We start from the raw sequence: 14,593 nt of genomic DNA, 5'->3' as shown, positions 1-14,593 counted from the left end.
TTCACAAGGTGCTTGATTTTCAACAGATGATTTGGAGCAAAACAGAAGGGTTGTGCTGCTGGCATCTGTAGTCTCTTTTCAAGATTTAAATAACTTACTAAAATACCCCATACCAAATTTCACACATTAAGATGAGGTTCCACCACAACCTCCCACATTAAAAATAAGGTGCATGCTGAGTCGCTGCACCTTGCGCCTGGCAGATTCAGAAGTACTTTTTAAAGTGGTTTCTGTTGAATTTTTTTTTCAGTTTTCATTTCCCCCTTTGTTGCATTTTGCTCCAGGCTTTAGTTGGCTTTGCTAGATAATCCTCCACTTCGCATTTCTGCTTATTTTTTCCCCCATGGCAAAATGTCTTTGATTATTTATGGTTGCTGCTGGCATTTAAATCACATTATACAAGGAAGTGATGATGGCTTTTCTTTAGTGTGAATTCAGCTCTCTGTGCTACAGTGGCATATTGCCCAAGGAGTCACAGTTGCAATGCCTTTGTAACAGGACTATGTTATCAGTGCCTGATTTGATGTTAGAGCTTGAGATAAACAATCTAGAGTGTTAATTTCTGTCAGTCAAAGAGCAGGAGCTGTACTGCAGCAACATTTTCTGTCTCTGAGACTGGATAAAGAAATTCACGGGATGATTTTAACTCAGCCTGTCGAGAAGGGGCTTGGCTGGCGGGCAGTTAAAATTGCTCAAGTGACTCTGACCTGCTAGGACCTTCTGTGATTTGAATCAGTAGAACTGAGCAGACTATGCAACCAATATTGGCAGAGTCCTTTTTCACTCCTTTATGAGCCCTTTTACACTTCATCAGGACCTGACTGCAGTTTTCACTTGGCTGTCTGAGTGGGAAGTGGCAGTGAATTTTCTGCCAGGCGAGACCAGTGGCGTAAATGATCAAGGCCAGAAGAGGAAATCACTGGGCTTCATGAGAAAAGTTTAAGGCCTCCTCTACAATAGACATGCCCACTTCCTGCCCAACCAATTGCAGGACTTCTGCAGGAAGGCTCCTTTTCATGGGTATTAATACAGAGATTAGACAAGCAAGTGGTCAAGGCAGCACGGTTTTAATGGGGAATTTTAACTTCCACATAGATTAAGATAAGCATACAAGCTCAAGTCAGAAAAGCAGCAAATTTCTTGTGTGTCCAGGACAGAAAAAAAAGGAACATGCCATATTAGATTTAGTAATGAGCAGTGAGCCAAATTTAGTTAACAATCCAACAATGCATAAACATTTATCTAATAAAACCATAAAGGAATATGATTGAGTTGAACATTGTGTTTGAAAGGGAGAAAGGGGTAACAGTTACTAAGATTCTAGATATAGATAAGGCTGACTTCAACAGGTTGAGACAAAACTTATCCACAGGGCCTGATTCTAACCCATCTAAAATCCACCCACTTGCACAGAGTTAAAATCGAACCTATAGTAAACTGAGAAAATCTGTTGATAGGTGAAGTGACAGAAGATTCCTGGGAGGAGTTCAAATAAGAATTTAAGGTGATAAAAGAACCAGCTTAAATCCCTAAGGGGCAAAAGCTCTATTTGCCAAAATAAAAGCCATGGATGACAAAAGAGATAAGGGACTGGATAAAAGAAAAGGCATACAAAAATGCAAGAAATAGCGCAGATCCAAGTGAATGGGAGAGATACGAAGAACAGCAAAGGACAACAAAACATAGGCTAAGAACTACAAAAAAGTAGAATGGAAAGAAACTTGCCAAAGATATCAAAAAAATTATAATTAGGAAAAGAAGGGTGGTTAAGACCAAATTAGGCCCCATAAAAACTTACAATGATGATGTAAATGAAAACAAGGAAATGGTGGGCATTTTGAATAATTACCTTGCATCAATAATTACAGTGGAGGAAGGGGACATGCCAGACACCCTAAAGAAACTAATATTGAATCAGGATCAGGGACTCACCAAAATTAACATAAGAAGATTATCAGTAATTAAGAAAATAATGACACGAAAGAGTAACAAATTCCCAGAACCAGATGGTTTCATTTGAGGATTTGAAAGGAAGTAGGTGAAAACATTGCAGATGTCCTAACTATAATCTTCTAAAGTTCTATTGATTCAGGAGCTGTACCTTTAGATTGGAAATTCACCGTGATGCTGCTATTTAAGCAAGATAAGAGAGGGAACATACATTGTCAGGAAATTACTAGAGTCTGTAATTAAGGATGAAGTATAGAATACCTTGAAATTTTTCAACAATCAGAGGGAGCCAGCATAAGTTTGTAAAGGATAGGTCATGTGTCATGATCTGATTGAATTCTGTGAACAGCTGACTAAAATATTAAATGGTACTAAGGGAGTACTGCACTGTCAGAGTTGCTGTCTTTTGGATGAGGTGTTAAACCAAGGCTCTGCCTGCCTACTCAGGTAGATGTAAATGATCCCTTGGTGCTATTTTGAAGAAGAGCAGGGGAGTTGACCCTGGTGCCCTAGACAATATTTATCCCTGTACCAACATTACAAAAAACATTATCATTCTGCATGTCAAAAATGCTTCATTGGTTGTACAATAAAGCGCTTTGAGATGTTTGGTGGTCATGAAAGGAGCTGTATAAATGCAAGTATTTTTTTTAATTCCTAATTTTTATAAGGTTAAAGGATGATTTGATCAAAGTTTTCAAGATATTAATAGTTAGCAAGAAACTATTTGTGCTGATTGGGAAATCTAAACAATGGAGAATAGTCTAAGCATTAGAACCAGACCTTTCAAGAATGAAATGAGGAGATACTTTTACACACAAAGCATGGTAGAAGTTTGGAACCCTCTTCAGCAAATGGCAGTTGATGCTGGGTCACTTGCTAATTTTAAATCTGAGAGTGATGCATTTCAGTTAACCAAAGGTATTAAATGATATGGGGCGAAGTTGGGTATATAGAGTTACAGACTTGAGGAGCTCAATGCCCAAGGTTCAACCAGATTTTCTCACACATCCTACCGACTCTCCACCCTGTACATTGAGAAGTTAGCCTGTAGCATTTAAATGAGGCCTGGGAGTTAAAATACTCCTGACCTCATTCCAGAATAGTGGATGAGTTCTAATTAATACTGCTGCTTTGCAATGGTCTATTTATTGTTTAGTAATTTTTCCCATGTTTTTATAAAAGCATAATTATTAGAGGTGGTAGCGTCCCATTTTAGTGGATGGATTTCTGTCACTCAACAATGAGTTTGAATAGGTTTTGCCAAGGTCATGAGAGTAATACAGTGAAAACTGGCACAATCACGAATGTAGCTGTAATGATATCTAATTGGCCAATCAAAGAGCGGAAATTACAATGGTCTTGAAACAATTGAAAGAAGTTGCATTTGGACTTCTATATCTCTGGGAAATAAATGATTAACAGGTACATGGAATGACTCATGCAAACTAGGGGCTGCAAGTAAATTTTTGTTTGTCTGCTGGGGAAACCATTTTCATTCTGTTCAGGTGTGAATTAATACTTTTTTTCTTTTAAATTCATTTATTTTTAACCAGCACCATTCCATACTCAGGTGGAAATGTGACTTTCAGTATATTGACTTCTGAACCAAACAGGCGTCCTGGGTATAATGACTTTTACAACACACCAGCTCTTCAACAATTTGTCAAGACTACTCATGTAAGAATTCACCTGAGAGGTCAATACTATACCAGGGAAACATCAGTAAACTTCAGACACAGATATTATGGAGTGAATGAAATCACTATAAGTGGAAGGTAAGGTTTTATTAAGTATTTAAGAAATTATTATTCAAGTGCTTGTCATGAATATGCCATGTTAACCAGGCGGATGTTTTCTGCCTCAGATGACCAGTGGAGGATATTTCCAAATTTATCATGACTGGTTGAGTAACATTTACCTTCCAGTTGAAATATTCTTCCACTTTTATACGTCTTCAGATTATATTTTTGTTAGTGTTGCCATTTAAAATATGTACCGGTCAGTTCAGTAATATATTTCAATTATAATGAGATACAGCTTTATTTTTATTTGATTCTTTTGGCTGTCCTTTAGTGCTTGTGGAGTTTTCCCTTTTATTGTGTGGTCCTTTATTAATCATTTTTTTTGATATAGTGTGAAAAGAAAAATAAATTATTGGGCTTGGAGAGCACCTGTCGTATATAGCTGAAATATGGAACTGATGCACTACATACGAATGTCAATGTAACAGAAATATTCATGCAGTAAGCTGCATTCAGAACTTTTTACATTAGGTGGAATATTATCGAAACCACTTCAGTATCACTGATCATTATTATCAAGGACAAAAATAAGTATAAGCAGGTTTTAACTCTCATACCAATGCCATTATTTTTTACTATATGCATCACTTCTGTGAATTAACTGGAAGTGATTGAAATTGTGAAAAAGAGAAACAGTAACAACTCTTGCTGCAAGAGTTATCTTCTGCAGATCTCAGCAGTACAGTGTAGATTGTTCATGGTTGAGAGAGCCTTATAATGGCATTTATTTGAAAACATAACCCTCCAGTAGACATGTTAACTTATTAATGTGTACAGAACATTCACAGAGTTACTATATTTCAGTTGCCTTTAAGCAGTTCATAAAACAAACAAACAATTGTATACATTAGCATGTTTTGTAAGTATGTACAGTGGACCATCTTTCACCAAACACCTTTGCAGTTTAGTATCGAGAAGTAGCAAGAAATTACATGGTACTATAACACAAAAAGCCAAGGTGGACAGGTAGGTTTGTGGGGGGAGGGGGACATGGCATATGGTGGTGGGTGGCGGGGGGCATGGTGGTTGGTGGCAGGGTCTATGTTAGATTTCTCACCTGCTCCAGAAGAATCCTTAAGCTGTGCCTGCAGATCTATTACAAATGGAACTGCTATGAAACCTTCTAAAAGACAGAATTCAGATCTTGACCTCCATGATCCTGGTCTGCACCTTGGGCTTGGATTGCTATTCCCGTGCTGCTCATGTGCTTGGTGCCTAAATAGGTCAAAAGTAACAGAGCTCTGATGATCAGAGAGCAATAACTCACCAAGGCTCCTTCAACAGCACCTTCCAAACTGGCAACCTTTACCACCTAGAAGGACAAGGGCAGCAGATGCATGTCAACACCATCACCTGCAAGTTCCCCTCCAAGCCACACACCATTCTGACTTGGAACTATATCGCCATCCCTTCACTGTCGCTGGGTCAAAATCCTGGAACTTCCTTCCTAACAGTACTACCCACACCACATGGACTGCCACTTGTAACATCCTCTCAAGGGCAATTAAGGATGGGCAACAAATGTTGCTCTTGCCAGTGACGCCCATATCCCGTGAAAAAATATATTTAAAAAAGGGGCAGGCGGAGACTCTATTCCTACATGGCTTTCCTGGAAGCCTTAGTGGTAATTCAAGTGTCAATATAGTTTTTAGCTAGGGCAACAGTCTACTGTCAAATTGTTTTAGGAGTTGTTTTGTGGAATTGCTGTGAATTTTTTGGCTAACTTTCCATTCCTGAGGTTGTTTCTCAGCAGTTTAAGCCCCAGCCTGTAAAAAATAATGCATTATTTAATTTGTTTACTCATTTTACATCTTCAGAAAGGCAACTACAAATGTTTGGCTTTCAGAGTTGTAAAAACTCAGATATACTTTTGCCAGATATTCATTGGAACAATCACGAATAAATGCTCTATAAAGTGTGGATAACTGGTTTAGAAAAAGGATTCACAGTTTTCTGTCCATTCTGTCCAGAAAATCTGTGTTGTCATTAATAAAAGAGCAAGGACGTGATTGTTAAACGCTGTTAAGTCCTTGTTGATTACCTGGCACAAGAAAATGCTGCAGTTTACTGCTGGATGAAATATAAAACAGAAAGCTTAGGGGAAAAATTGGATAGCCTTGGAAAAAAGGCACGGAGATGCTATGTGCAATTAACCCACAACCTGTTAGTTCCAATGCAGGCATCATACAAACTTTTTTGCTGCATGCTAATTTAAATTATAGCGGCCTGCAGCAATGCACTGATGATGGCTGCATGCTGCAGTGGGGAAGCTGATGCAAAGTTAAGACCGCTTCATGCTAGTCTGAACTACTTAAAGCCAGTTGTACTTCTTAAAGGGAGAGACAGTGTTCCAAGTGTTGCATTGGAAGCCTTGGTGTAGGAGAGGAGGAGAGATGTCTTCTATTCTCAGGGGTTCAGAAAGCCCTCCAGACAAACATTGGTAAGTCAGCCAAACTAGATGGCCATCATGGCCCTTGCCAGCTGTCTAGTCCCAAGTACCTGGCTGTAGTGGGACAGAAAGTTCTATGACCTTGTATAAGTGGTCAGGGTTAGTGAATGCATCTTCAAATGCCATATTCTAACATAGACTCTCACACTGCTCAATTCACCACATCTCTATCACTCACTTACTAACAATCTCTATCAATCACAACTCATACCTAACATCCGTAGCTTCACGCCGAGAATAATGTCTCGTTCAATCAGAGTCGACTTGCCAACCAATCAGCACCCTTTTCTCTTGTAGTATAAAATGTTGTGATTGCTTGAAATTTGTCATTCTTGCACTTGTCCTGATGTGTGCAAGATGAAAAGCTTTGGCAACATGTCTTTCTTTTTATCAATATTCAAGTGCCAGTTCTAAAAAGTCCATTAGAGAAAATCATTAGTCGAGTCACTGCATACCATTTCGACTTGCTACCAGAATGGAAATGGTCAGCTTGAGGCATTCTGAGGAGGATGCGTTCTAATCTGTGTGGCTGAAGATATTGTACTCTACTTACTAAACTTCTTGCTGTACTTCATATTCCTACTATTAGTTAGCTATTTGTCAGTGTGGGCCTTATCATTAAGAAAATATGAGCTAAAAATAATACACTATTGATAACTTCAAAAATAAAATAGAAGAATACCACTGATTGTTTTAGAACTGGCTTTGGACTTCTACGTTTGTTTGTCTATAATGCAAGAACATGAACAGATTACCCTTACCCTTTTAATTAAATGGTCAGTTGTCCAGCAACATCAAGATTTGAAAGTCTGCATATGCAATCCAAGTTCCTACCAGATAGCTTGTAAGGTGTAATGAAAAAGTGCCAGTTTCAAAAAGTGCGTCACAGAATATCATTAGTTGAGTCACTGTACTGGGTTACCGCCCAGTGGACAACAGTGGCTAAAGAAGAAATCCGAAGGAGAGGTGAAAAGATGATCAAATTCAAAATAGCAAGTGTAAATGGTGGTAGCCTAACATGAAGAAACAATTAAGTAACTGTCCAGATGGTGAGAAAATAAATACAAATCATGAGTATCATGAACATTGTAATCACAGAAAATGGTTCATCTTCAAGGACTAAGAGCATTCTGGAAGAATTTGTGTTTTAAAAGACACTTCCTCTTAAAGGGTTAATGCAGGACTCTGAATTCTATTCCTGGGGGAAAAAAAAACATCCTTTACAAAAAAAGGTAATTAAGCAGGTTTAAAGTAGCTGGAAACCTCTTGATCTTGGTGGACTGTGTACAAAAGGGGTCACATGGTAGTTTATGGCTCTGAAGAAAAACCATGTCTGGAAAAACTGATTTTAAAAGTTGGTTTTGGTTTTGCTTTGAGAAGAGAAAGGACCAACAGCTTGTGAAAGGAAGAGAGCAGCTTTTTTGCAGTCCAGAGCCAGTCTACAGCCGGAAGTGAATGTAAGCTGCTTCTAAGTTGCTGTGTGCTGGAACAGAGTACCTGCAAGTGTTCCTTGAGTTCTCCTGAAAAGCAGTGCAAGAGTCATTGACTGTTTTGCAGATCAGCGCTGAGAGACCAACCGTATAACCCGGATACCGTATCAAGGACTCCACCATCTGGCAGAATTCCTCTATATTAGGGTATCTCAAAAGAGTAATTAGTATACTTTCATATTTCATACTGTATGTTAACAAGCTTTTCCTTCATATTCGACAAGACTGGTTTTATAATAAACTAATAAGTTTGTTGTTTATTGGGAGAAGCCTGGTTAAAGTCTCTTTTATTCTGGTTAACAGTAGTGAAGGTAAATGATTGGCCATTTTGGTGAATGAATCAAACTTTTAAACTAATGGAGTAGTGTGGAGCACCTGTGGAGTAGTGGGGCTAGATCATCCTGGTCATAACATGTGTCACCAGGAAACAAAGTGGAAGGGTGGTAATGCAAGAGAAATGGGAGAAGAAACAGTGTTGGAGTTGTACTAAGCGAGGAAATAAAGGACGTCGTGCTGGCAGTGGAAAGAATCAGTGTCAGAGTCATCAAAGTAAAGCTAGAAATTGACACCCAAATGTGGAACATGGCCAGTTGTTAAGTACCACAGAGCGAGTGTGGAGCAGAGAAGAATGAAGAGCTCTGTGAACAGATGGGCAACTCAATTCCAACAATACCAAGCAGCGACAGGCTATTGGTGGCAAGTGACCTAAATAGACATGTGAGGAAAGAAAGAGTGGGATATGAGGTTACCCATGGTGGACACAATTTTGGACATGCACATGCAGAAGAAGTCAAGATTCTGAAGTTTGCCGTGTCATACCAACTTGTAGCACTAAACACCTGGTACAAAAAATGCAGAAACTACCTGATAACCTACGACAGTGGTGGCCGAAAACTACAGCTGGACTACATCATGGTTAGAAAAGAACATGCAAAGGAAACAAAGAACTATGAAGTCTAAGTGAGGCGCTGACCATCCAACACAAAGTACTAATGACAGACCTATAGCAAAGAAAACAAAATGGCAGCAGACATGAGGCAGAAAGAACACTAGGCGGTGGAAGCTCAAAGATCCACAAGCAAAGGAGAAACTTGGAAAGATGGAGAGACAGCGAAGAGAAATAAAAGATGTTACGACAGATAGTGTGGAAGATTTGACTAGGAAAACTGGTGAAGAATTGTGTGAAAGATCATCAGGGAGGAGAGAGGCTGGAAAAGAAACCTGCTGATGGAATGAAAACACAAATGCAAGGAAAAGAATGATTTGTTAAAGAAGTAAAAACAGTCAGGGCTCAAAAGAATTAAAGAACAGTACAAAAAGGCTAAAAGGAATGTAAAGAAAGTGGTTGCTAGAGAAAGATCCCTGGCCATGGAATAAATATATAAGTCTGGATACCAAAGAGAGACAAAAAGTTATCTTCTGAATTGCAGCTGCTAGAGTTAGATTAACAAAATATGTGGGAAATGTACATACAATCAAGGATGCAGAATAATCTTGGGGAAAGAAGATGAAACCTAAGTGAGGTGGGACCAATACTTTAACTGGCTTATGAATGAAGAAAACCCAAGAACAAAGAAGAGATAGCTGAAAATCATGGAATGACAACGAGCATCAATCTGGAAGAAATCATAATAGTACTGGCAAAAGAAGCAATGGCGGCATTAGGAAAAGCTTCTTTAAGCAGAGCGCGGTTAGGACCTGGAATGCACTGCCTGAGAGTGTGGTGGAGGCAGTTTCAATCGAGGCATTCAAGAGGTAATTGGATTATTAACTGAAAAGGACAAATATGCCGGGCTATGGGGAGAAGGCAAGGAATGACACTAAATTGCTCCTTCAGAGAGCTAGCGCAGGCATGATGAGCTGAATGCCCTTCTTCTTTGCTATAACATTCTGTGATTCTGTGAAGAAGGCATGACTGCAGGTGATACAGGAGGTCAGCAGCAGGAGTATTGTTCATCAATCCTGGATTCCGTGCAGAAAACACTTTAATAACCTAACCAGATCAGGAAAGATGAGTACAGTTAATGCATTCATGTATATCCTGTTGTGTGAATCATCCCAACTTCTCATTCTGTCTTATCAAGCTCTATCGCATCACTCCAGACCCACATACCTTGCACACACACCCAACCTTTGTTTTTTTGTGCACTTCCTCAAATTCCTATCTATCTATTTACCACTGTTATTCACTCTTAACCTGATGTCATTTCATGCCTCTCCCTGATAATCATCCTTACCAAATGAAGTGGATGCATTGGGTGAATACATCTCATTGCAGTTACTCCTAGGTCTATTCTTTCCTCTGTTGCAAGAGAAGAGAGCATAGAACTGAGGGTGAGGGAGAACCAGATTCCTCCCAGGACCTGATTGCTTCCTAGGTGCACTTTCACAGGACTCGGTACATACAATGACCCAGCTCAGATACTCAAATTTCGGGAGAACCAGCTTGACAGATAATTGGGTTTTCACCTGCTGACTCTCACTTCACAAGTGAGCAAGAGTACGTGGTGGTGGTAGGGATAGCAATAGAGAGGCTGCAGATGTTCAGTTCAGCTGGACACAGCTATTGTACATTGGAGACCAATTGAGGCAGCAGCACAGAATGTGTGATGTACTGACAAACCTTCCAAACACACTAACCATGATTACAGAGAAAAAGGAGAAGTCCATCTCAAGCATGAGTGAGTTGGTGTAGCTGAACATTGCAATGATGTGTTCCCTGATTAGAGTGACCAGCTCTGTGGTACATCAAACACTGCAATCAAGTGTGTCCATGCACGCTTTGACCACGACTGTGCACATTCAGTGCCAGCCTGTCTCACACCTTATATCATATGACAGATACCTTAGCCCTGATGTGACCTGCAAGGACAGTGGCCAAGGGTATCTCAGCACTCAGAGCAGGGACCTGAGATTGTTTTCACCTCTGCTGAAGTCACAGAGGTTTCACAACATAGGAGCAGAGGGAAAAGGAAGTGAAAGGGCAGCGGTCGGAAGGCCATTTTGGGGGTGGGGTGGTTGATCAAGCAGCGTTGGCCCTTTCTGCTGGGGAAGCCCTTCAGTAGGCACAGGATGTCTTGAGCAGGAGGGACCACCTTCAGCCTACAATTAGGTTGCCAGCTGATGGTCTCGCCATGTGGCATGGGCACCCCTGCTGCTGGTAAAATAACAGTGGTTGCGGGAAGAGGCCCTTAAGTAGCCATTAACTGGCCAATCAAGGGTGGGCTGGTAAAATACCAGCAGAGGCGGGTAGGCGATGGGCATGCCCCCACCAAACCCCCTGTTCCACCTGAATATATGTTGCCCCCTGCCTGCCAGACCACTCCATGGGGTACTGTAAAATTCTGGCCTATGCATGATCAACACATGGATTATTGAATCATAGAAACAACATAGAAGGAGGACATTCAGACCATCATGTCTGTGCCAGCTCTTAAAATGAGCTGTCCAATTTGGTTCAACACCCATGCCTTTTTCCCTATAATTCTGAGAATTAGCCCCCTTCAATCAAAAGCCCAATTAACTTTTGAAAGTTTCAATGGAATCTGAGTCCACCACCTGTCTCAGGTAGCATGTTTCAGATTCTCAGATAAAGTATGCAGAATCATTTAAGAAACTATTGGATGCTGCAATTGGGGATCTTTAATGTCTTTGTGAAAGGCTAAACTAAGATAAATTTCATGGCCTTCTTCATCCATAAATATCTCATAATCACAACTCCAACCTCAGACTGGCTGTGAGCTAAGCCACAGGAAGTTAGTGGCCAGTTCTGGTCACCGAGATATAAGGGGACATTTAAGCATTGGAGACAACACAAAGAGCTACAGGCTGGTCTTGGAGGTCTGTGATAAGAGGAAAGACTGGAGAAACTTGAAAATGGGCATCAGGGAAGTAATCTTACAAAGGTATAGAATATGATAAATAATATAGAAAAGGTAAACCTATCAAATTAAATCACAGTGGGCCATTTGAAATTCGGTCCAATCCAGGAATTTCTTTGTACAAAGAGTTATAATTGATTTCTAGATGGAGTAGTAACAGTAAAAGCCCTAGAATTATTTAAGAACCAACTGGATACTGGAAGAAAGGGGTAGAGGGAGTAGGAGGGAGAATTCTAGAGTTGTGCTAGATGGTTAAATACAATGAGCTGAAATTATCTTGTGATTTGTGAAATTATGCCACTTGAGTAAGCTTTAACTGTCAGAATAGTGACTTCAGGCACATTTTAAATTGTCTGTAAATAAAATAACAATGTGCATGGTTTATTGTTTTGGCAGTTACTTTATTTTTTTCTCCCTTGTCTGCAGGTGTAACTGCCATGGTCATGCTGATCAGTGTGACATTACAGCCAATCCATACAAATGCATGTGCATGCAGGAGAGCCACACAGAGGGTGATAACGTAAGTCCCTACAGAGTCTGAAATACTGATTAATTACATTAGTTGATTGGAGTGGATATTCTTGAAAGTCACACTTTAATATATTATATACTATGCTGTACACATAAAATAAATAAGTAAGTATTCTTCATAACAACTGACTTTAAGTGATCAAAACTGTTGAATTTGTATTTTTTGTTATTCATTCATGGGATGTGGGCCACGCTGCCTGGACCAGCATTTATTTCCCACCCCTAGTTGCCTTTGAGAAGGTGGTGGTGAGCTGCCTTCTTGAACCGCTGCAGTCCATTGGTATAGGTACACCCACAGTGCTGTTTGGGAGAAAGTTCCAGGATTTTGACCCTGCAACAGTGAAGGAACAGCAATATATTTCCAAGTCAGGGTGGTGAGTGACTTGGAGGGGAACTTCCACATGGTGGTGATCCCATCTATCTGTTGCCCTTATCCTTCTAGATGGTAGTGGTTGTGGGTTTGAAGGTGCTGTTGAAGGAGACTTGGTGAATTCCTGCAGTGCATCTTGTAGATGTTACACACTGCTGCTACTGTGTGTCAGTGGTGGAGGGAGTGAATGTTTGTGACTCTGTTGCCAATCAAGTAGGCTGCTTTGTCCTGGATGGTGTCAAGCTTCTTGAGTGTTGTGGGAGCTGCATTCATCCAGGCAAGCGGGGAGTATTCCATCACACTCCTGACTGGTGCCTTGTAGATGGTGAACAGGCTTTGGGGAGTCAGGAAGTGAGTTACTCGTTGCACGATTCCTAGCCTCTGACCTGCTCTTGTAGCCACAGTATTTATATGGCTAGTCCAGTTCAGTTCCTGGTTAATGGTAACCTCCAGGATGTTGATAGTGGGGGATTCAGTGATGGTACTGCCATTGAACATCAAGGGGTGACTGTTAGATTCTCTCTTGTTGGAGATGGTCATTGCCTGGCACTTGTGTGGTGCGAATGTTACTTGCCGCTTGTCAGCCCAAGCCCGGATATTGCCCAGGCCTTGTTGCATTTGGACATGGACTGCTTCAGTATCTGAGGAGTTGCAAATGGTGCTGAACATTGTGCAATCATCAGCGAACATCCCCACTTCTGACCTTATGATGAAAGGAAGGTCACTGATGAAGCAGCTGAAGATGGTTGGGCCAAGGACACTACCCTGAGGAACTCCTGCAGTGATATCCTAGAGCTGAATTGACTAACCTCCAAGAACCACAACCACCTTCCTTTGTGCTAGGTATGACTCCAACCTGAGGAGTGTTTTCCCCCTGATTCCCATTGACTCCAGTTTTGCTAGGGCTCCTTGATGCCACACTCTGTCAAATGCTGCCTTGATGTCAAGGGCAGTCACTCTCACCTCACCTCAGGTGTTCAGCTCTTTTGTCCACGTTTGAACCAAGGCTGTAATGAAGTCAGAAGCTGAGTGGCTCTGGCAGAATCCAAACTGGGTATCAGTGGGCAGGTTATTGCTAAGCAAGTGCCACTTGAAAGCGCTGTTGATGACACCGTCCATTACTTTACTAATGATTGAGAGTAGGCTGATGGGGCGGTAATTGGCTGGGTTGGATTTGTCCTGCTTTTTGTGTACAGGACATACCTGGGCAGTTTTCCACATAGCTGGGTAGGTGCCAGTTTTGCAGCTGCACTGGAACAGCTTGGCTAGGGGCGCAGCAAGTTCTGGAGCACAGGTCTTCAGTACTATTGCCAGAATATTGTCAGGGCCCATGGCCTTTGCAGTATCCAGTGCCTTCAGCTGTTTCTTGGTACCACTTGGAGTGAATTGAATTGGCTGAAGACTGGCATCTGTGATGCTGGGGACCTCCGGAGGAGGCCAAGATGAATTATCCACTTGGCACTTCTGGCTGAAGATTGTAGCCACGTGCTTCAGCCTAATCTTTTGCACTGATGCACTGGGCTCCTCCATCATTGAGGATGGGGATATTTGTGGAGCCTCCTCCTCCAGTGAGTTGTTTAATTGTCCACCACCATTCACAACTGGATGTGGCAGCACTGCAGGGCTTTGATCTGATCCGTTCATTTTGGAATTGCTTAGCGTTTTCTATCACTTGCTGCTTGACAATTGCAAGTTATTGTATTACATGAGTTATTAATTGATCTGAACATTTAAAAATACTGCTGTGCAAGGAATAAATTGGGAAAAAGAGATGTTGCCCAGTCTCTTCAAGTTCACCAGAAATAGATGCAGAGAATTTAACTGAGACTTATCACCCATTTGCATTCCCTTAGTGCCTGTCTTCCATCTGTCGTCTTTGCCTATCTGGGTTTTTCTGCATGGTGCTACCCCACTGGTTGCAGAATGGCTGGTGGAAGGCTGCTGACTTTCAATGAGTGTGGTGCACAATCTGGGGGCAGAATTTAATTGAGCCTGTGAGAGTAGACATGATGGCAGGGGCAGGGATGTGGCGTGGCTGGGAGAATCGGGCGGGAGTACCCGCATCTTGTTTCTGGAGTTGGGAATGCTGTCCCTAATTTAGTGTGGGAGGGAGGCGG

General features: G+C 41.2%; 1 protein-coding gene across 1 annotated transcript in view; it reads left to right on the top strand.

Annotated features, from left to right (window-relative positions):
- The window catches only part of ush2a (Usher syndrome 2A (autosomal recessive, mild)), a 1,183,552-nt gene that overhangs the window by 140,399 nt on the left and 1,028,560 nt on the right, over positions 1-14,593 (top strand). Inside the window, exons 8-9 of the mRNA XM_078556364.1 lie at positions 3,507-3,728; positions 12,002-12,095. Coding sequence (XP_078412490.1) covers positions 3,507-3,728; positions 12,002-12,095 — 316 coding nt within the window. The remainder of the gene's footprint in view (positions 1-3,506; positions 3,729-12,001; positions 12,096-14,593) is intronic.

This window comes from Cetorhinus maximus, chromosome 14, assembly GCF_964194155.1.
Source record: "Cetorhinus maximus chromosome 14, sCetMax3.hap1.1, whole genome shotgun sequence".
Taxonomy (NCBI): Eukaryota; Metazoa; Chordata; class Chondrichthyes; order Lamniformes; family Cetorhinidae; genus Cetorhinus; species Cetorhinus maximus.
This window is presented reverse-complemented; position numbering and strand designations above follow the sequence as displayed.